The 24857-nt window shown below is 34.7% G+C and overlaps 2 protein-coding genes across 2 annotated transcripts; one reads left to right on the plus strand and one right to left on the minus strand.

Moving 5' to 3' along the window:
- The first annotated feature begins 1388 nt into the window (after positions 1 to 1388).
- Positions 1389 to 9080, plus strand: LOC100371628 (zinc finger matrin-type protein 2-like). Its single transcript, XM_002737778.4, has 5 exons — positions 1389 to 1468; positions 3581 to 3677; positions 4600 to 4803; positions 6218 to 6363; positions 8125 to 9080. The coding sequence occupies exons 1-5, from the start codon at positions 1451 to 1453 to the stop codon at positions 8260 to 8262; spliced, it is 603 nt and encodes a 200-aa protein (XP_002737824.1). The 5' UTR covers positions 1389 to 1450; the 3' UTR covers positions 8263 to 9080.
- Positions 9081 to 9904: 824 nt separating this feature from the next.
- On the minus strand, positions 9905 to 23153 carry LOC144357823 (uncharacterized). Its single transcript, XM_078011850.2, has 8 exons — positions 22896 to 23153; positions 21872 to 22087; positions 16119 to 16334; positions 13201 to 15628; positions 12779 to 12877; positions 12070 to 12198; positions 11471 to 11550; positions 9905 to 10184 (listed from the first exon to the last, which is right to left on the minus strand). Exons 2-8 carry the CDS (start codon positions 22072 to 22074, stop codon positions 10109 to 10111), a joined length of 3231 nt encoding a protein of 1076 aa, XP_077867976.1. The 5' UTR covers positions 22075 to 22087; positions 22896 to 23153; the 3' UTR covers positions 9905 to 10108.
- Positions 23154 to 24857: the final 1704 nt, after the last annotated feature.

Raw genomic sequence — 24857 nt, forward strand, 5'->3', positions numbered from 1 at the left:
TTTTCACAGAATCATCCTTCAGCGAAAATAGCAAAAATAAATTATTCTACAGTAGTTTAAATGAGATTACCAAGACTTGATACATAAATTGGTAACCAAACTAAAATTTATGATATATGGGTACTCTCAGAACCAAGACTAGAAGAAAATGCAAGTTCTTACAGAGAAAATTGTTACATTATGTGTACTGTACACAGATGTTTGTGAGAAATTACGGAAACAAATTATTGTCTAAGGAAAGCCAGGAAAAAAAATCTTCCCATGTAAATCTTAGTGAAAAATGTTCCACATCATTGAAAAAAAATAGAATAAAAAATAACAACAGTTTGCATAGCTTTTCTGTGTTTGCCCACAGAGTTTCTAATGGTCCACCCCTTACAAGAACTGACTCAGAACTTTTACCTGCACTCACTCAATATATCAGAGCAACTCCATCTTGAGAAAAAACTTTTTTAAATATTTCCGACACTTTATTTGTGTTTATTTTATTCAAAATGTTTTTTGTCATTTTTTGATTTTTTATATACCGATACTTTATATGTTTGTTATATACTTTTTATACTGCGAAATACTTTATTTTCGCTTGGAATTAAAGGGGTTGGTTGTCCCACTGCGCATATGCGACATTTGTGTTGATAAACATTGATTTTCCCACAATCCAATACGCTCTAATGGAAATCACAAGTATGAGGTTTGACTTGGGCGCGACTTGCACTAATTAATACTGGTGACTCCTTCTATACCTTCCAATCACCTAAAAATATCTAATTAAAGCTAGGTTTGTACTCGTTGATCTGCGCAACAGTTAAAGTCGCCATCTTTGTTTATATGAGACCCATATATCTTGTGGATGCATGGCGCGACAACTACCGCCCATTAATTTTCGCTATTTGTGCTGAAGGAATGATTCAGTGAAAATAAAATCCAGTGAATATAGTTTTTTTCCTACATTTTCCATACAAAACACCCAAAAAGTCCTTTGAACGAAAATTAATGAGTTAGATTAATTTATTGTACTGTACATTCTAAATACCTAAATAGTCATTTTCCCATACCGTGGGTATAACAAATATCTTATCTAATGAATATAAACATGATAATTTAACAGTATTTTTGTTGGAAAAAATATTTTAAGCTTTTGAATAAAAATAATTTAGAAAACAAATATAATTCTATTTTCTTTCAACTTACTGCTCAATTTTCTCAGACATTTGCAAAATGACCCCTCTCCCTACGTTCCCATATTGTTATTTAATTGTTTCTCTTTATTTTGGCATGCAATATGAGAGATGAACAATATTAATATTATTGATGGTGGCAATATGTGATTGTCAATTTTAAAGGCTCTCGAAACTGTATTACCCGACTTTCCGGAACCTGTCTCCCGAGGGCGCCTTAATTAAAGTCATGATTTTAAAACCAAACCTAAGGAGCCTTGTCAATATTCAAAATGGCGGCTCACAGTACGGTAAGTATTTTTTGTAACATTTTTCTCTTACAGCGATTATAAAGTGTGTTTTTGTTGGTACTGTAATTGTGTTGGTACTGACGTGCGTGTTACACATCTTCAACGACATCTGCATACAAACATCTTTGTGGAATGTATGGTCCTCTCCTTTCAGCGGGAGTGTGTTGATGTAATCAAACGGGACTGACCAGTGACCTCAATACAGTCATTGTTTTGATATCCTACCTTAAAACGCGTACGAACAGTAATCGTGAAATTGAAATGTTACGTGCCAGTAGAAATTGTTTTGGAACCAATTATTGAATAGTGCATTTAATTTTTACTTTAGAAATAATGTAAACAGACTTAAACTGTGTATCTGACTCGACAATACCTCCATGATTTAATTAAGGACATTATGTTTTGATCATTAAATCATCATTGTGCTCAACTGAATGTATATATACATTACAATGGCAGTTGAATCAAATCAGCTAATCAACGAGTACAGTTCAAAAACGTTGTCATTGGGAAAGGTTCGAATGTTATTCAATCGACCAACAGAAACCTCTCGTTTCATTATAATTGTGAAATTTATAAATATTTGTAAAAATGAAGCAATGCCTTTGTTTTTAGTTAAAGCATGGAGGTAGAAAAGAGAAGGAGTAAAGACGCTATTTAAGCCCATGTTAATCTTATAAACATCCTTTGTTTTCAGTCTGGTTAAGCCACTTATTGTTTTTGTTTAGAAGTCGTTTTATCTACATGATGATAGCCGCTTATTTACACAAGAAAACGAGAGTAGAACTGAAAAAAATAAATTACGTTTAAACATCGTCTATAAAATTGAATGCGCAAACCATAAATACAAGAATTGTGCATGCGCAATGACCTTTATCGGACCACAAAGGTCATTTCACACTTGTAGATACCGGAAATTCTGCATACGGACGCTACCAAGATGTGTGCTTACTTCTTTTTGATATTTTTCATCGCAATAGTCGTCCAACTTTGGACATTGATTAAAAAATTCCCGCAAATTTCCGCAGTGAAATTTAAAGATACATGATAAGATTATAACAAGATGTTTTGACTCGTCATTTTTCATTGGTGTGCAGAACTGTGCAGATGTCGAAAATCGCGCCTTTTGTTGTAATAGATTTCGGGCGTTGAGTACACTCAGCGTACGTTTTTCGTTGCATTTTGTACTATTGTTATTTGTTTGGGCATGCGCAGTGCGTTGAGAATCTTCGTGAAGCTTCCGAATACAGCCGAAACACGTAAGCCGATTAACTGTGACATTGTACGGCGTGTTTGCAAACTAATTACAATGTGTACTGAGTAAACAAATCCAAAGCATCATGAAACCAGCGGAAACAATAGTCCTCACTCCTTCTCTTTTCTACCTCCATGGTTAAAGTTACATTCCCACTTTGCAAATCTGTGAATTATATGTACAATCCCCCTGACCAATATATACACCATCAAATATTGATATCATGGATGGTTGTTAACAGCAGAATATAAATTTTTGCTCACCTATTAATCTAGATTTGTTAAAAAAAGGACCCTCACTGAGTTAGGAGACTTTGTTTGTCCTTAAAGGTCAGCTGAGCAGCATGAAGTTGGCATCAGAATTGGATTGGTAACAGTTTGGCATTGATTGGATCAGCATCATATATTTAAAATATACCAAAAAATAAGCATTTTCAGCAATTTTCGTACATTTCAGAGGTAAACTGAAATTGACCATGTTCATTATTGCCAATAAATTAAATATTTGTCACAAATGTGGCATAATCCAAGAACTACTATGGCATCCTAAACATAGCATCAGATTCATTTTGGGGTTTGTTGTATTTATTGTTTCACTTCTCTACTGCATCAAAATCATCAAAACATCCAAAACTCTTACTACAGGTATTTTCAATTGTGCATATCTACAACCTGGCATTTCACCATAGTCTTTCTTGTACCTTATGTGAAACGTTTACATAAAATATCCTTATCCTTTTATTTACCGAGCGTTCCTTATTCTAATGAGACGTGGTGTAAAAGTCGCACCTCTAATAATCAAGTATTGTCTAAAACTTGAAATAACTAAATTCACTACATCCTGTGTTTATGCCATAGAAACCAGATGACCATCGTAAGAAGTGGGACAGAGATGAGTATGAACGAATTGCAAAAGAACGTCTGGAAGCTGAAGAGAGGGAACTGGAAGATAATGGTTTGTTGATATTTCTGTTTTTAAATACTTGCCTTGGGATTACATAATCCCTTTCAATGGTTTCTATGACTATCATTTCTATGTTAGTACTTGTACAATATTTTAGTTGTAGTTTATTAAAGCAGTGAGTGTAAAAGAAAATATGAATGGAACGTAATACTAGTATTCCAGAATTATTTTTATAAAGAATGGACAAATTTGTGTGCCCATTATGTAATTATTTTGCAGTGAAGCGATAACCAATTGTTAAAAACTTGAATGTCACTAATAATGAGAATATACCTGACATGGATATATTTACATCAACTTGGCAAAGACTGTGACATATTTCATATCAGCTTTGAGTCGTGGTTGAATAAAAACTTAGCAAAGAGGGTGACATTTCATATCAGCTTTGAGTCGTGGTTGAATAAAAACTTGGCAAAGACTGTGACATATTTCATATCAGCTTTGAGTTGTGGTTGAATAAAAACTTAGCAAAGAGGGTGACATTTCATATGAGCTTTGAGTCGTGGTTGAATAAAAACTTGGCAAAGACTGTGACATATTTCATATCAGCTTTGAGTTGTGGTTGAATAAAAACTTAGCAAAGAGGGTGACATTTCATATGAGCTTTGAGTCGTGGTTGAATAAAAACTTGGCAAAGACTGTGACATATTTCATATCAGCTTTGAGTCGTGGTTGAATAAAAACTTAGCAAAGAAGGTGACATTTCATATCAGCTTTGAGTCGTGGTTGAATAAAAACTTGGCAAAGACTGTGACATATTTCATATCAGCTTTGAGTCATGGTTGAATAAAAACTTAGCAAAGAGGGTGACATTTCATATCAGCTTTGAGTCATGGTTGAATAAAAACTTGGCAAAGACTGTGTAATATTTTACTGGATTCATCGTAATATTTATTTGGTCTGTTTGCAATAGAGAGTGGCAAAAAAGAACCTCCTGTCCGCCGAGAGTTTCTAAAGCAGCGTGAATATAAAGTAGACTTGGAATCTAAGCTTGGCAAATCACAAGTAATAACAAAGACTACGCCAGCCTCACAGCAAGGTGGATACTACTGCAATGTATGTGACTGTGTGGTTAAGGATTCTATTAATTTCCTAGACCACATCAATGGAAAGAAACGTAAGTACATGTGAGACCTTTTTTTTTTACAATGTTGAATTATTCATATTTAAAGCTGTGTTGTAGGGAATCAATACAGCTGTCAATAGCTTTAGCGATGCAATATGTTGGCAATCTTGGGTCAGATCCAGGAAATCTGCATCATATGTCAGACCTTGTTTTGGTGGATCTGTATATAATTGCAATTTTATTTCGATTGAGCGAAGCGAAATAGAACGAAAATGTCTTTCCTTTGTTTATGTTTTGCCAGTAGCACCTGGTTGTGCTACTATGCAAATGAGCACCTTGGATGTGGGTATAAAAGGCAGCACAAGCTGTGCTGTCTCCACTCGGGCGTCTGACAGTAGCACAAACTTTTTTTCCCCATTTGTTAATTAGTCCCCGTTCGGAGGCAGTCCAAAAACGGGGACTTGTGTTTTGACCTCCATGCATGCGTCCGGACCTGTATCTTAGAAATGCCTGGACCAATCACAATCAAACTTCAAACATGATATTATACATATGTACATCAATTTGTTTCACGATCTGATTCAAGATGGCCGAATGGCGGCCATTTTTGTTCTAAAAATCATCAAAATCAAGCATTTCTCGGCGCATTTCTCGGCTGTTTACTGATGGATTTTGTTCAAACTTGGTATATATGTTGGACATTATAGGACCTTGATGCACATCATTTTGTTTTCAGATAAGATTCAAAATGGCCGACTGGCTGCCATTTTGTTTTAATGATTGTGGTTCTAGTGTCATATCTCTGACTTGCTGTGACTGATTATGTTCAAATTTTAAATATTCATTATATATAGATATACAGATATATTGGTTTGACGATCCTATTAAAAATGGCTGAATGGTGGCCATTTTTGTACTAAAAAAATCATCAAAATCAAGCATTTCTCAGCTGTTTACAGATGGATTTTGTTCAAACTTGTTACATACATTAGACATTACGGATTCCTGATGCATGTTATTTTATTTTTTAGATCAGATTCAGAATGGCTGACTAGTAGCCATTTTATTTTAGTTAATGCTGTTCCAGAGCAATACCTCTCAATACTCGTTTGACGATCAGATACAATTGTCAATCATTTAAATGTTAAACAATCATAATCATATTCCTGACATTTTTATATTCCAACTATGTTACTATAAACAAAACTATATATCTTAAATTTGATAACTAACGGGGACTGTGCCATGCATGGCTTGTTGACCAAGTTGTGCCTACTTGATAATTTCTTTTATTAATTACTCTTGTCGACTTTATCTAGTTTATATATATATATATATATATATATATATATATATATATATATATATATATATATATATATATATATATAATTTGATGTTTTCTATTCTCAACTATGTGCTGTATGTGAGTATAAACAAAGAATTTTTACCTCTATGATAATAGATCAGCGGAACTTGGGAATGTCAATGAGAGTTGAAAGGTCATCACTGGATCAGGTTAAAAAACGATTTGAACTTAATAAGAAAAAGATGGAAGATAAGAAACAAGAATATGATTTTGAACAAAGAATGACTGAACTGCGAGAGGAAGTAAGTGAAATGCTGTAAAATACATTGTTTTAGTTGGAATTAATTTTTGCTGGAAAGACTTTATGGAGTTTACTTCTGATGTTTTGAATGTAAAATGTTGGGAAAAGGACATACTGAATCATTTCTTCATTAATGTTTGAAATACTTTTGTAGCAGGAGCTCACATTGCTTATACATGGATCAGTCACCTGAATAGTCAGATACTATAGACAAGATATTTGTGTGCATATTCATACATAAATTGTTAAAGTTGTTTTGAAATTATTTTTCAAAGATTCATTGTAATCAAACAATTGATTAGCAAATAAATACTTTTGAGATTTAACCAATCGATAAAAGTTCTTGTAGGTGGTTATAATCACTGGATATTTTCAACAACCCTCAAAATAATTTATTAACACAGAAAAATAAATATGCACGTTATACACCATATAGTTGAATTTAGTGTGTGTGCAGTGATTGAGTTGTATACCAGATTCCTTTCCCAGTTTAATAGTCAGTCAGTCAGCCAACCAACCCGATATTTCCAATGAAGCCCCTATACCAGTATACAAATGATGTATCCGAATGGCAAATTATAAGATCTAGTCACATGTATGACCCAATTTGTTTTTTAGTTTGATAATTAGATGGTTACTTAAGGTAGAGATGCAGGTTCGTGGGCACTTGGGAGTGACATTTTTTTTTTTTTTGCTTTTTATTATCCAAACAGTCTTGGCTTTAGACTGTTAAAATTTTGTAGAATTGTGAATAGTGGAACATACTCAATAAATGATTTTAAAATATTGATAACAGGTGCAAACATTATCTCTTTTGAATGCTTAGCAAGATTTAGCAAGGCTGTACATAAATAATAAAAAAGAAAGATGGTAAAAAAAAAGAAATGACGGGATCTCCACATTATGCACTATATTTAACTTTTTACAAAACAATAATAGAACTGTTACAGCCATTTTAATTATGAGCATTAGCAAACTTCTTACTGAGTGAATTGTTATGCAAATTAGCAATTATCTCAGCTTCTTTTTAGTGCACATTCCAGAACTTAAAAAAAAATAGTTCCTAGACGCTTTGAACTTTTGTTTTGAAATTTTTACAAATGATTGACGACGTGTTTATCTTCAAAACGCCGTTGGGGCATTGTTTTTGGTTGAAGAGTGTGACAACTAGCCTGGGTATTAATTTATGCATAAACTTGAAGTAGTGAAATTTGAGCTGCTGCCCTGCAAAATTGACAACTGGTAGACAGTTTTCAAGACGGCATGTTCTTCATAGTAAACAGATGTACCCGTAAACCAATTATTCCGAAAATATATAGTTTTGTGGACAAGAGAGGTCATCTTAGTTTTTTAATTAACTAATTAAAATACCTGTCCAGTAAACTGCTCTACCTTAACCCATTACTGAGTGTTGGTGGCGACAGAAGACAGTCAACCTTTTCACCACCAGTTCCCTCTTTTCATCACAAATTCACAAAATAGTTTCGCTAATAGTCTGTACATTTCTTTAAAGAATTGAGACAAAAATATACAAATTTTTTGAATAAAACTGAAAATTGACTCAAATTTTGTCGGCTCCAAAATTAGGGTTCATTTCCAGAAATATTGAAGAATATAAAAATAAATACAAAACAATTTTGGGCTAGAAAGTCTAGTGGTGAAAAGGTCAAGTTATATCAGATAGTGTTTTAAAGAGTAACCATTGCCATTACACTAGCACAAATCATGAGTTATTATTTATACATGTCTTGTTTGCTTACAGGAAGAAAAACAGAAAGCATACAGGAAAGATAAGAGGAAAGAAAGAAAAAGGAAAGCTGCCGATGATTTAGATTTTGAAGTTGATTCTGATATCTCTGCGATGATGGGTTTCTCAGGGTTCGGAGGGTCCAAAAAATAAAACTCTTATATGTAAATACATTAAAGTTTAACAGCATTTTACAAAATACAAGTTTTTTGGTTGGAAGGGAATCTTGATGAAAAAAAACAAGTTTTTGTATTTATATTTGTGTAGCTGTAAAACACATGGTGCATCATTTTGTGTATCAGATCTAGCACTAAAATTTGTTAGTCTTTAATCCTCATTCTGTGCCAACCCCATGTACTTTTACATTGACTTGACCAACGAACCAGCACTACCATCAGGGTGCTAGCCAGCCACCAGTCCACCCACCAAACGGACTGGCAACTTGGATTTTGGCCTAGCAACTTTTTCTCATTTTACTGTTTTTTCCTATTATTCTTTTATAATTTTACCAAAATATATCCAAAACCATCTACAGTTTTCATGAATTTGTTTTAGACTGGCAGTTGCAAATTGCTGGCTAATAGTGTGACTACCATGTAGGCTTTTTGTACAATTTGGATCAGAGACTCAACCAAGAAAGTATGCAACTAATTTCTATTCTTCACACACAGTGTTTGGAAAAATGGGCAGCTAATGAATCATAGAGCAAAGTAGACTGCAAATTGGCCTAAAGAAGCCTCTGGTCATGTTTTGAAAATGTTGGACAAAGTTGCATTATTAGCCATATATAGTACATGTAGCTACAGGATATATAGAGAATACTACCCGGTAGATGTTAATGATGGACAGTTACAAATAAGCTGTATGTTATACATGTAACTACTGGACATGTACAGAATACTGTGTAAATTATTACACACATATATACTGATTTATCACCAATTTATTAAAGTTTTTTTGTTTAGATAATACATTTCATGTGTTGTGTTTACTCAGAATAAGGTTATCAGTGTACGACAGTTGAGTGGAAGCCAGATTTAACCTGTTCATTTCCAGGTTCAAGCATTCAGTCAGATGTGACAGTCATGACTTGACCCTTTCACAACCAGATTTAACTGCAACTTGGTACCTTTTAATATTCTTTAACATTCAGGTTTAATCTATTTACCACCAAATTCTACCCTTTCTATGCCATTCACATCCAGATTTAACCCTCTTTCAACCAATCAATTCATTCTTGGTCAGATTCGCCCTTTCACATCAATTAAGTTATAAACCTTTTCATCTGAGAATATTACAGTAGCCTGATAGTTGCAGATACATTGTCTACCTGCGAAGTTGGACGTATCAAAATCAGATTTTGGTTTGTGCATTCTAAGACATTTGTCATGTATGTAATTGTATCAAAACTTGACGCAAGACCATGCATGACTTGCATGTGCACCATTTTGATGAAATATGGCTGACTGGCAGCCACTTTGTTTGCTAAATTGTGAGACTGGAAGTTTCGCAGAGATGAACTGACAATTTCATTCAAACTTTGTATCATAATCATGCTTATTGGATTACAGGTGAATGTCATAGTTTTCTCAAGATTCAAACAAAAATAGGCAACTGGTGGCCATTTTGTTCAAAATTCAGTTGAAAGTGATGATTAACAGTTTCTAAAAATCTGTGAAGAAATGCTGTGTTAAGTTGAAACTTTTCAAATATGCAAGTGTTGGTAAGGATATCATTGTTAATATTTTCATTCTGTATTTTGTGGTAGAGGACAGTACTGACAAAACAATCTGCATTATTTGAAATATAATTTCATTTTAATACAAATGCTTAATGATTTATATTTCTCAATATAAAAAATATCAGTTTTAACTGACAATTGTAACAAAAACGAGTGTAAATAATTTTACATCTACAGTGACAGATATATAATAATTATAAACACTTGTATTTCATGAAAAGACGTATTAATTATACATAACAGGAACATTTTAATGTTTCAAAAAAAGATATTATCCTCATTAAAGAGTTCTTGGAACACGCTTTTACCCTCTTCTTTGTTACTAACAACCAACCTGTAGAAACAAAGTAATATCATTAGTAAATATCAAAGAATGGACCAGTTTTTTTTTTTTTTTTTTTTTTAAATGGGGGGGGGGGGGGGGGAGCTAATACATGTACATGTATTGGGATTACTATAAGGTTATTATGAGAATCCCTCAAAGTATACATAAAAACAGTACAGCTGAAGTATCGGGCGACGCGCAGTGGAGGTCGATGCTCGGCGTACTGTCTGAGTGCATACTTTGAGATATTCTCGTAATAACCTTATTATACATCTTTTCCTTCCAATGATACATCATGGGAATGCGGAAATTCAAAATGTTTAGAACAGAATCAGCGAACTTCTTTGTGTAGAGTCTGATCAAACTCTGGTGGCAGCCATGTTTGTTTTTATTATTAGAGGACGCTTTAATACACACATAATCATTCCATATTTTGAATTCGCATTTCCTAATATGGTAGGATAAAAATACCCCGTAAAATTACGGCATGCTGTAACTTATGCAGTTACTGTGACAGATTTATGATAATACATATAACAGTAAGTACTGCAGCATTGAACTTTGCATCAGCCTCAACCATGTGAGTGGTATTTTGAATATGAATTTATTGATTTACATATTTAACATTTCAATCAATAAACTTTCAATCAAGCTAATTACTGTAAAATACTTCAATTTTCACTGAAAAGACTTTTTGGTTGTTTTGTAGGGAGTGATTTTTTATTTGAATGTAAAACATTGAAAAAAGATATTTTTGCTGGATTTTATTTTCACTGAATCATCCCTTCAGGGAAATTTAAGTATTTTACAGTATACTTAATTGTAGAAAAATAAATTCAATTAGTTTCCCGGTTTTGTTTAATGTATTGTTAGACTGAGGTTGCCTTCTAGTATATTTCCAGCACTTCAAGGGGCAATAATAAAATACCTATTCAGAGTAGCATTTCATATTTGTCAAAATCGTTCGATTATATATATCTTAAAATTATATGAATTCCAGCATAGAGGGCCCTCATGACAATTTATTGGAATTATAGTCAGGCAGGGTGCCTGCCAATAAATTTCACTGGTATTGGATACAAATGTACCTCTATACTACATTACTATGTAATGTGTGGTACATGATACAGTATAGCAGAATATGGATGGCATGTCTACATTCATCCACTCACTATTCTCTATTGTAACATGCCATGGTTATCTAATATGATAACAATATCAGACAATTACTATTATTTATAGAATATTATTTATCTGACAATTCATTTGGTATGTTAATATAGTAACTTGCATACCTGTTTTTATATTGTTTTCCATGACCTGTCTCACTGACTTCTTTGAATAATGAATTCATGACTGGCTTACTAAAGGATTCCTGTGGAATAATAGAGATAGCAAACAAGATTATGTGAACTTTAAACAATTTCAACAAGTATATAATTTATATTGCTATTTTCACTGAAATTCAGTGGAAATAAAATCCTCCAAATGTACTATTTTTACCTATACACTATGTTACATCCATCAAAAATGATCAGTGAAAATAAACTCCTTAAAAACATTCAAAAAGTCTTTGCAGATAAAGGATATTTTACAGTATAAAAGAATAAAAAAAAATGTCAGAAACTCTTAACCCTTTCAATATCAGACTTTCTTGTCCAAATTATTCTGCACTTTCTTCTTATATTCTTCAATATTTCTGGAAATGAACCCGCATTTTGGAGCCAACAGACAAAATTTGAGTAAATTTGGCTATTTTCGTCCCAATCTTCTAAAGGTAAGTGCAGACTATAAACCGGACTATTTTGTGAATTTGTGATGAAAAGAGGAAACTGGTCGTCAAAAGGATAAAGTAACAGATGTGAAAAAGTAGTAGACATGAGAGAATACGCACCTGACTGGTATCTATACTGCCTGCATCATTTTCTGTGTTCACACAGTGCTCTGTATTATCATGTTTTTCATCTTCCATTGGTGATAAACTTGATGAGGTGTTACCATGACAAAGAAAAATTGAATCATGCTAGCAAGATAAAGAGAAGCATTAACATCAGGAACTTGGTGCAAATCATTGACTAATGAACAGTGAACTTGCTTGTGGTATTACACTTTCCACAAAAATCACCCTTGTAAACAGTCTTGTATTCACATGTACATCTCTAGTCGCAGACACCAGTTGCAGAGAAGTGAAATATTGCCCAAAAATTAATTTGATCTTTCCATCCATTGTATTTTGTATATTCATATTAGAAGAAATGACCATTTTGACCATCTTCTTAAAATTCTCAGTTTCTTTATGTGATGATACAAAATGTTTGTGTATGTGATTTACCCAAAATATTTGCAGACTAAGCACATGGCAATTTCCTTGGCATCTCATAAAAGTGCATAAAAAAATACAGTCTATGACATTCAAAAGTTAATCAACATTGTCTTTTTCAAATTCAAATGAAATTCTATGAATACAAAAATTGCAAATGTCCTGTAAATGTCGACAGTGTCATTATTTTCAGGACTATTTTGTAATTATCTGGGCTTTTGACTTTTGACACTAATAAAACTAAGAATTGTGTAGTATGAAAGTAATATTAGTCTATACTTACCTCATCATCACTTTCCACTGCCGGATCAACATTTTCTTTTGCGTCATGGTCTTTTGTTGATGAACAGGATGAGGTGCCATGGTAACTAACATTTGAAATCTATGAAAATATGCAAGAAAAATAACAATAATCATTTTGAGTTTGTAACAGCTTCATTTGTTATGTAATCCTGGACCCAACCTGAGTTGAATGAAAGTATAGTTGCTCTTATACAATAGCTGGGTTTCTTTGTACAATATTTTGTTGTAGGCTCAGTCAAAGTTGATATCATAGTGACGCACACTATTATGGCAAGTGTATACAAAACTAATGGTGTCAAGCTTTTTTTTCAAGGATTCAAACATCTACCTGCCAAGGGAATACTTATAACACAACATAAACTAGAATGAGAAAGATTTGTTTCGATGAACAAATATACTTACATCTGAGAACGAGGAGAGAGATGAGGACAGTGGTTCCAATGTATCTGTCAAGTCCAAGTTGACACTCCCTGAGCATACAGGGGAATCCAGTTGAAATGTCTCACGTGATGAACTAGCAGTAAACATTACCTCTTGTACAGGTGACATACTACTCATTTCATCCCAAGTCTTATCATTATCATCACCAATTTGTTCATCCTGGCCATTATACTCGCAACTAACATCACACCCCAAGTACAGCTGCATTGCATTAACATCAGCCTCAATATCGCTGTCACTTTCATCATCTTTATTCAGATGAATCAAAGGTTCTATTTCAGAAATGTCATCTTTCTTGTTAATCTTGCATTCGGTCGAGGTTGTTTTCCTAAATTGTATATCATTGACTTTGTTGCCAAATATTTTGTGTCTGTTTATTTCACTTTCTAGGTCATATTCATGCATATCTTCATTATCACGACCCAAGTACAACTGCATTGCATTCACATCAACCTCAATGTTGCTGTCAATTATATCATCTTTATTCAGATGAATCAAAGGTTGTATATTTTCAGAAATGTTGTCTCCCTTATTATTGTTAATCTCATGTTCTCCTGAGATTCTTTTCTTAAATTGTATATTACTGACTTCGATGCCAAATATTTCGTTTTTGTTTACTTCACTTTCTAGGTCATATTCTTGCATGCATTTTTCTTTTAAAGTCTCCAAATCATCTGCCTGATTAAGCTCACTTTCGTTCCATGACATGTCGTGTTCTGCTGCACCCCCGTTTACAGTTGATACTGAATTTCTATCACAGATCAATTTGTTGCTACTACCGTAGAGTTCTATTTGATTAACTTCGCTATCTATATCATATACATCAACATCTTTGGTTAACAACAGTGATTCCCGGTTATTAGTACATACCCTATTCTCAATGTTTATATTGTTATCACTGTACAAATCCATAGCTTGATCACAGTTCACATCTGCGTCTTCTACAGTAGATTCTTTATGTACTTCAAATTGTTGAGATTTACTTCCAATATCAGTATTTAATACACTTCTTTCTCTAAGTGTGACCATTTCGGTGTCATGCTGGTTCTGTTCTTTGTCGTGCTGGTTCTGTTCTGTGTCATACAAGTTCAATTCTGTGTCGTTGCTTTTGCTGTCATGATGGTTTTCCTTATCTAACTTCTTTCTTTCTGAGATTTTAATGGTATCCTCGTTATTCTGCATTTTAAACATTGATAATAACCGGCAACTTCTACGTGGAGTCTTCTGATCAGGTATGTGTTCGTCAATTAACGTCTCCGATACTTCATTACTGGTACCCGTGTTTGTCGTTTCATTTAATACCAATCTACCTTCATTTTTGTGATGAGGATTAGTTGGTGTGTTGGATGTAATGTGCTTTCTTTTCTTTAGAGGTTTTCTCTTTGTCGTTTTAGCATGGACAGCAACCCGGTTTGTTTTCTCTTTGTCTGGAGACTCCGCATTTGTCATTTTGTTTTTTCTGTAACTTTCAACTTTACACAAGCTTTGTTGTTTTGGTGGTCTTCCCCTTTTTCTTTTTGGCACAGTTTTTACCTCTCCACCACATTTTGTATTATTGTTATTTTTTGAGGATCTTTTCTCACCAGTCTTTCTTATTTCCTTGACATCTCCATTTGTGAATCGATCCACAGGCATTTTATCAGACGCATGGTTTTTTGTTGGCGTACTGCAATTTTTAGTCTTGTATGCTTCATTTGCAGTCTTTTCTTCCATGTTCTTGGACATTTTATTCCTAAATCCGATATCTTCACCATTCACTACACTTCCTGTTTTGACTTCCACATCAACAGTCACTGCTTTACGAGGACGTCCCCTTTTCCTTTTCACTGGTTTGCAGTTTTGTCCATCTATAACCACCTGTTCAATTCCATCCTTACTCTGTATCTCCACGCCACCAGTTGGCAATATTCTACACTGGTTATCTTCATCTAAAACTTTTGCTTTCTTTTTATTCTTAATACTTTGATCATTGGTATACATTTCACTATTGGAAGTGGTTTCACTATGTCCTTGGGTTATTTGCATATTAGTTGTATCTTTCATTTGTAGATTTGATGTCAAGTGACCATCTGTCTGACCATTTACCCCACACTGACCATCTGTCTGACCATTTACCCCACACTGACCATCTGTCTGACCATTTACCCCACACTGACCATCTGTCTGACCATTTACCCCACACTGACCATCTGTCTCACTATTTGTCACACTTTGACTACCAGTTTCCAATTTTTCATAACCCATATTTAGTGTTTTCATATTGTCACCATTTGATCCTGCCCATACTCCATCTTTAACTTTATCTGCTGTCATCATTGTATCCTTCTTAATTTCATATTCATCTTCACTAAAACTAACTCTTCTGTTTTTTTTCTTACCCTTGTTGTTCCTAAAATACAATAATTCAGAATGTATATTAGTTTTACTGCAGATCTCTCTTTTTATTCGTTGAGGTGAGCTTAAAAAATAAAAAAACTCCTCCAAAAAAAAAACTGAACTATGAAGTTAGGTTATTTATTTTAACTTTTTCAGAGGTTGCATGAAAACTTTTTCTGCTTGATTTTGATGGCAATTTTGTTCCTGAGTGTTTCTTTCTATTTTTAAATAATCCAATGTGCCTCTTAGCCGATATGACTAAATTTCCCATAATGCACCAGTTGTTACATAAAATCATATGTAGTAATCTTCATAATTAATCATGATTTTGAAATAACTTTCACAAAAATGCACTGTGTGAAATTGAAAATTAACAACATTGGCATCATTTATTTGTTTAATTGAAACACTACATTATTTCAGTTGAATCAAGCATATTGACTCAAGGAGAGGTACATATACACAAATTAGTTCCTAGCTCATAAAAAATGTGTTTGTCTTACTTATTTGTTACCAGAATTCCTGGTCCGGCAACAGCATGCATTACTCTAGATGCTGTGAACATCTGTTTTCTACCATTTATGAAAGTGTATTTGGGTATTTTTACGCATAGTGAACTTGCAGGTGAACTCCGACCAAACTCATATGGAGATGCATCTTCTTTCTTGAACTGGTTTGGTAGTGGTGGGGATAAAGCTGAGGGGCTTGTTGATTCAGACCTGTAAATAGAGATAATAATTTTTAAAAATATTACGTATAAGCATGTACAGATCAAGCCCTGTAAGAGGCTGCAACTTATCCACAACTTGGACTCAAAGCTAGGTTTCGTTGACTATTTTATCACTGTCTTTAAAGTTTGTTCATTCATCATGTTTATTTTATGGACAGTGCGTAACAGGAGCACGTTTGCCGACAGTGGCGAGGTACAATATTAAATTGGGTTTGAACCTAGTGTTTATATTCATTCATTCATTCAGTCCTCATCTGGGGCATCTGGTGCTTGAGGCGAAACAAAGAGTTTTCATCTGGCAGTCTGCATCTGGCTCTATCTGAAAATGGTACATAAATCTTGGAAATATAGTAGTAAGGCCAAAAAGTCAGATGGCTGTCAATCAACCATCCTTGATCTGATTTTAAAACAAACTGTCCTGGACATGTATCCTAACAAGTACCGGGGGTATGTGCCAAATTTGAATGAAAACTGACAAAGCATGTCAAAGATACCAAACATAAAAAAACAAAACAAGATGTCCTGCCAGTCGGCCATCTTAGATCCAATTGCAAAAGAAATTGTCATGGACATGTATCCTAACATGTATAATTTATGTACCAAATTTCAATGAAAACTGACAAAACATGTAAAAAATACGACATTTTCAAAAAACAAGATGGCTGCCAGTCGGCCATTTTGAATCAAAGCGCTAAACCACTACATATGCATATGTCCCACATAAAGTACTAGGCACATGCAAAGAATGAACAGAATCGGTTCAAAGGATTCTGTAATATGACTTTGGACGAACTGACGCACATACGGACGGACAGACGGACTCATGGACAGTTGGGAACATGTACCATAACATGTATAATCTATGTACCAAATTTGAATGAAAACTGACAAAGCATGTCCAAAATACAACATTTTCAAAAAACAAGATGGCTGCCAGTCGGCCATTTTTAATCGAATCGCTAAATCACTGCATGTGCATATGTCCCACATAAAGAACTAGGCACATGCAAAGAATGAACTAAAACAGTCCAAAGGATTCTGAGATATGACTCCGAACTGACGCACCGACGGAGACCGAATTATAAGTCCCCATTTTCGAATACCATGGAAAACATTGGTCCAGGTAGTTCAGAACCCAACACAATGTGTACTGAAAAATACCATAGATAACATTAGCCCAGGTAGTTCAGAACCCAACACAATGTGTACTGAAAAATACCATAGATAACATTGGCCCAGGTAGTTCAGAACCCAACACAATGTGTACTGAAAAATACCATAGATAACATTAGCCCAGGTAGTTCAGAACCCAACACAATGTGTACTGAAAAATATCATAGATAACATTAGCCCAGGTAGTTCAGAATCCAACACAATGTGTACTGAAAAATACCATAGATAACATTAGCCCAGGTAGTTCAGAACCCAACACAATGTGTACTGAAAAATACCATAGATAACATTAGCCCAGGTAGTTCAGAACCCAACACAATGTGTACTGAAAAATATCATAGATAACATTAGCCCAGGTAGTTCAGAACCCAACACAATGTGTACTGAAAAATACCATAGATAACATTAGCCCAGGTAGTTCAAAACCCAACACAATGTGTACTGAAAAATACCATAGATAACATTAGCCCAGGTAGTTCAGAACCCAACACAATGTGTACTGAAAAATACCATAGATAACATTAGCCCAGGTAGTTCAGAACCCAACTCAATGTGTACTGAAAAATATCATAGATAACATTAGCCCAGGTAGTTCAGAACCCAACACAATGTGTACTGAAAAATACCATAGATAACATTAGCCCAGGTAGTTCAGAACCCAACACAATGTGTACTGAAAAATACCATAGATAACATTAGCCCAGGTAGTTCAGAACCCAACACAATGTGTACTGAAAAATATCATAGATAACATTAGCCCAGGTAGTTCAGAACCCAACACAATGTGTACTGAAAAATACTATAGATAACATTGGCCCAGGTAGTTCAAAACCCAACACAATGTGTACTGAAAAATACCATAGATAACATTAGCCCAGGTAGTTCAGAACCCAACACAATGTGTACTGAAAAATACCATAGATAACATTGGCCCAGGTAGTTCTACCCCAGACCATTCGTCCCGGTGTTATCGCTATCGCCACACGAGACTCCAGCTTGTCTCCTATACAATTTTCCTTCCGCCCACTTAATTTTAATATTCATATGACCTTTGCACTGACATCGATAGCCAATCGCATTCGACCGCGGACGTCACTCTAAATAAACAACTGAATAAATTAATATACCATATTTGGAAGATAGCGGGTAAATTCAACGTTGTTGGTGTGTTCCTTCGGGTTCCGAAGTCGCACGAAACGAGTTCATGTTCCATTATCTTTCGCAAGTAAAACAGGTCGATATGTATTAAACATGGCATTTGTTTTCTTGTTTTAACCCCCTTATTACGCAAGCTTCCGTCGAAGTGGTGTTTTTTTCGACGATTTGTGGCATGTTGCAAAACGAACGAAACATTGCGGCATTCTTAGCGGTGGATAAGGGATCAACTATGTCGTCACATTTATGTCTCGTTTGAAAGAGAATAAACAACCGCTCAGAAAAATATGTTGCTAATATTTAAGTGCGGTGCCTTGAAATCGCCTGCCGGACGTCCAAATTTCAAAAGGATGTTCGATTTGCAATGAAGACCGTTCATATGTACTAGGCGACGTTACTAATTACTACTAGGGTCGGTGTTTGCATTAAGAATTATAGAACAAAAGATCAGCAAAGCGGTGCTTTTGTCGGCGATTTTGTCAAAGGGAATATTGATAAAATGTTGCAAAACAGAATCGCGAGTTGGGTGAAAAATTGCGCCGGCGGCATTCTCAGCGATGGCGACACCCGAGAAACACCGTGTCACGGTGCATTCGTGCATCAGTACACCGAAGAAATACATACATATTGTTGCGGACGACTATTGTAGACTGTGTTCGTGTAGTCTTCGAGTTTGTGGACAGTTAAAGTCGTGTGTGAATTTATTCAAGCCAGGAAAAGCAGGAGGGATAACTTATGGAAATCGTCTTTCCAATTTGATCCAGTGCGACGTTGTGAAAGAAGCGACTCTGTCGTCTCATCTATGTCTAGTTTGTAAGAGAAAGATTGATAGCGCAGAAAAATTCGCCAATAATGTAAAACAGTGGCGTGAAATTGTCAGTCATTCTAATATCTCCCAACCTGTGAACGAAAGGGTTAAGCGTGCTGCCTTGAAATCGCCTGCCAAAACTAAAATGGCGTGTGTCACGTGACTTTGTTTACTAAAGATAGCGTGGGCGTTTGATTGACACTCAACTCATTAGTATTCCACCAATCACAGCTACATCTACTTTCTGGATGTGCGCAGTCAAATTGTATAGGAGACAAGCTGGAGTCTCGTGTGGCGATAGCGATAACACCGGGACGAATGGTCTGGGGTAAGGTAGTTCAGAACCCAACACAATGTGTACTGAAAAATACCATAGATAACATTAGCCCAGGTAGTTCAGAACCCAACACAATGTGTACTGAAAAATACCATAGATAACATTAGCCCAGGTAGTATAGAACCCAACACAATGTGTACTGAAAAATACCATAGATAACATTAGCCCAGGTAGTTCAGAACCCAACACAATGTGTACTGAAAAATACCATAGATAACATTAGCCCAGGTAGTTCAGAACCCAACACAATGTGTACTGAAAAATACCATAGATAACATTAGCCCAGGTAGTTCAGAACCCAACACAATGTGTACTGAAAAATACCATAGATAACATTAGCCCAGGTAGTTCAGAACCCAACACAATGTGTACTGAAAAATACCATAGATAACATTAGCCCAGGTAGGTCAGAACCCAACACAATGTGTACTGAAAAATACCATAGATAACATTAGCCCAGGTAGTTCAGAACCCAACACATTGTGTACTGAAAAATACCATATATAACATTAGCCCAGGTAGTTCAGAACCCAACACAATGTGTACTGAAAAATACCATAGATAACATTAGCCCAGGTAGTTCAGAACCCAACACAATGTGTACTGAAAAATACCATAGATAACATTAGCCCAGGTAGTTCAGAACCCAACACAATGTGTAGTGAAAAATACCATAGATAACATTAGCCCAGGTAGTTCAGAACCCAACACAATGTGTAGTGAAAAATACCATATATAACATTAGCCCAGGTAGTTCAGAACCCAACACAATGTGTACTGAAAAATACCATAGATAACATTAGCCCAGGTAGTTCAGAACCCAACACAATGTGTACTGAAAAATACCATAGATAACATTAGCCCAGGTAGTATAGAACCCAACACAATGTGTACTGAAAAATACCATAGATAACATTGGCCCAGGTAGTTCAGAACCCAACACAATGTGTACTGAAAAATACCATAGATAACATTAGCCCAGGTAGTTCAGAACCCAACACAATGTGTACTGAAAAATACCATAGATAACATTAGCCCAGGTAGTTCAGAACCCAACACAATTTGTACTGAAAAATACTATAGATAACATTGGCCCAGGTAGTTCAGAACCCAATACAATGTGTACTGAAAAATACCATAGATAACATTAGCCCAGGTAATTCAGAACCCAACACAATGTGTACTGGAAAATACTATAGATAACATTAGCCCAGGTAGTTCAGAACCCAACACAATGTGTACTGAAAAATACTATAGATAACATTAGCCCAGGTAGTTCAGAACCCAACACAATGTGTACTGAAAAATAATATAGATAACATGAGCCCAGGTAGTTCAGAACCCAACACAATGTGTACTAAAAAATACCATGGAAAACATTGGTCCAAGTATTTCAAAACCCAACACAATACGTACTGTTACAGTTCTACATGTTCTAATACCAACAAAACATATAAACAATGAAATGACCTTGACCTAAAATTCAACATTTTTGAAAAACATTGGCCCTGGTAGTTCAGACCCCAACTTGTTATTAAAGTGGGAATTAACATTAAAAAAATATTCATAAAAAAATTCATAACTTTTTCAAAAATAGAGATATCTTCACCAATTTAACAAATTTGAAAGAACGACGGGTCGTCCATGTTGTCTACATTATGAATCACAAAGCAATCTGGCAGGTGGTTCTGGAGAAGAAGTTCAAAAATATGCAAAAATTAGGAAAAAACAAACAAAAAATATTTATTAAAAAAAGACAGTTGCATACGGTCTCATGAAATTAGTAAATCAGATTCAAGTCCATGTCAAGAACATTCATGGCAAATTTCAATGCAATCTGACAAGCAGTTGTTGAAAAAAATCATTTTTGACCAAAAATATTCCCTTAAAAATTGAGATTTGGATGTGATGTCATAAAATGAACAAATCTGACAGAGGACCACCCAAGGTAGCTGTGCTATAAGAATAGCAAGGTGGTCTAGCTTACAGTTTGGGAGAAGAAGTCGCTTGAATAAAAATAAATTGATGGATGACGGACGAAGGACCAACTTACTGTTTTGTAGAGTTGCTCTTACACTGATATTTTTTCTGCATCCATGATTTCTGTACTCTTCTGTGTAATTGTTGAGGTGACAGGAACGGATATTTCACAGCCATCTTTCTTTTTTCATTGTTATAGTATAGTTTGTACTCATTTTGATTGAATTTATTAGACAGAGTCGAGTGTGATCTTGTTTTTGGTGTTTGGGCAGACATGTTGGTTTAATAACTGGAAAGACATAAAAGCGGTACATTAAGAAATAAGTCAGTGTGTAAAATGAAAGAGCATTAGAGTAATAGATAGACCACTCATGCTAAATGGTTAGTTGAAGCCGTGCAGTCTATTGAAATGAAATTTTCATGCATTTTAATTTTAGCACAGAGAACCACCTACGTGAAAAATAAACTGTGTGAATAATTTCCCATGTTACAGTATCTTAGTACTTATTAAATGTATATAATTTAGTGCGTTTAGCTATCAGTGAAATAAGTGAAAATAAAACCCAGCGAATAATTTAACCATATAAGGTATTCAAAATTTAGATGCTAACATATCAGTGGCCGGGAACAAGATTTGAGAAATTATCTATTTAATAAATTTGCTGATTATTCAAGCAGTTCAATCCATGTTTTTTTGTTATCTATACTTTTTAATTTAAACCATGTGTTATCAAAGACACCTAGTTTTTAGAATTTTCAATGCAGATACAGTACCCCAAATTAATGCAAGACGTTGACCAGTCGTGAATCTGGAATGACAGGGCTTGCATGTAGATAACGAGGTACTATGTGAAATACTGGTGAAATACTGCATTACAAAAGGAGGTGGCCATGGTTAGCTACAATGATGGGAAGAGGACTTCACATTGACAAATGTCTAGAAGCACTAATTAGACTGGCTGGCTAACGGCAGACTTGGTGGATAAGCTGGATTCGCAATATCCAACGTTTATCTGAATTACAATGATTTGATAACATAATCTTGGAAATTATTCATCGATCATTGAACAAAATAAGACTACAGACTTCGGATCTACCTTCAAAACATTTTCCCGGGAACTCGCAACCGCAGTCATCCCGTGGACAGAAATTATACGGAGAAATATCTTTTTTTTTCACCTTGTCAACTGATTACATCGTTGTTATTCTGGCATTATATGTAATCCTCACCAACACTCCAAAGAAAGTTCGGCAAATTGCAACTCAAGTACAGCATATGTCCAACAACTTGCACTTTGGTCGGAACATTGGGTAAACTAGAAATCAACCATCAGTTGCATCGAAAATGGCGCCCAAGTTTTGACTAAACGAGTTTAACCACTAGGGGGCGCTACATTCATTTGCAAGCGTTGGACATTACGGGGTACTTACAACGGAAGGGGATACTTTGTCACGGCTGGTTAGGTGTGCCGCTGAACTGCAAAAAGTCACTAAGTGTGACCAAATCTATATCGATAATTATATAAAAATACTGGGGCCTGTGGCAAAGTAAGCAGACAGGATTCATCTGACAAACCAGTACTGATTGTTGTACACATGCAGCTACCCTTAGACTTGCTTGCAGTCTGTTGCGATTCCGCAATTTATATTTTTTCCAAGAATTTTTCATCGGAATCGCAGCAGACTGCAAGCAAGTCTAAGCTACCCTAAACATTTTCAACTTTAGCACGACTTTTAAAACAATAACCATGAATTATATTCAAACATAGACCTTTTATGATTTAAATAAGCAAATTTGCATCTTTCAACATGTAAAGTACCTAATTTGCATATTATGTTTAGAAATGCACTATGTTTTTTTTCTCATGTAAAATTAAAGAAATAAAGATGCTAATGTAGTAAATAATATTATTTATTTATTGGCCTATATATGTAAATACCAGTGCCCATGTGAAACTCACATGTATCTCTATGTTAAACACACATACCCCATATGAAACACCTTCTTGTGTAAAAAACACAGTCTTATCAGTAATGTAATGAACATGCAGGCACTTTTAACATACATTATATTGGTTATTTTCATGGGTGATGAAACCTCAAACAGAACAAAATTCAGGAAAAATTCAATACACTATAATCCATGAAACATGTTTTAATATACCGCAAATGGTCTTTATTTACAAATTCAAGGCCATCGGCCCATAAAAGTATTTGCATGTACAAGAATATTTGAAAAATAAATAATACTTTACATGTACAAGAAGAATATTTAAATAAAATCACATATCTCGTTCCTAAGTTTCAATGCATGAAAGATGTATGCAGCCAGTGGTTGTAAAATGTCAGATCTATGAATTCATCAAAAGACGTGGTATTATAAAAAGTATTGGGTAAGTATGAGATTCGCAATTCATGGTAATATGGGCAAACACGGAGAAAGTGAAACTCATTTTCAATTTCATCTATGTCACAAAGAGCGCAAATACATTCTAATTTGCACAAATACAACAGTTTCCTTATGTCTGCCACACCAAGGAAATATCTGCAAGCCAGATATTGAATACGTTCCAGACAATCATATTTTTTAAACCCCCTAACCTCCAAACCATAGGTTAAAATAGGTTAAATCATGGAATCAAAAATATTAAAGAATGAATCCTAATTTAAAGGGCCAATTTTTCTAGTATTTTTCATAATACCCATAAATGCTTTTTTAGCTTGTTGTGCTAAAGACTTCGTTGCAGATGTCCACTGTAACCAACATGATAATAAAATTCTCAGATATTTGTAAAGTGAAACTATACTCAGCTGTGTGTTTTTAAAATACCACTTTTCAGATTTGGCTAGGTGACCCTCTGCTTTGAAAACGATTGATTTTGTTTTGTCCAAGTTCACTGTCATTTTCCATTTATCACAATACCCCTCAAGCTAACGAATTAATCTTTGTAGGCCAATGACAGTGTCTGAAAAAAAAAACCAATATTGTCAGCAAATAATAAACAAAAGAGTTCAATGAGGTCAGGGGAAAGTTGAATACCATGGTGAGGGGACTGTTG

The sequence above is a fragment of the Saccoglossus kowalevskii genome, chromosome 4 (assembly GCF_978046115.1).
Source record: "Saccoglossus kowalevskii chromosome 4, keSacKowa6.1, whole genome shotgun sequence".
NCBI classification, from domain to species: domain Eukaryota; kingdom Metazoa; phylum Hemichordata; class Enteropneusta; family Harrimaniidae; genus Saccoglossus; species Saccoglossus kowalevskii.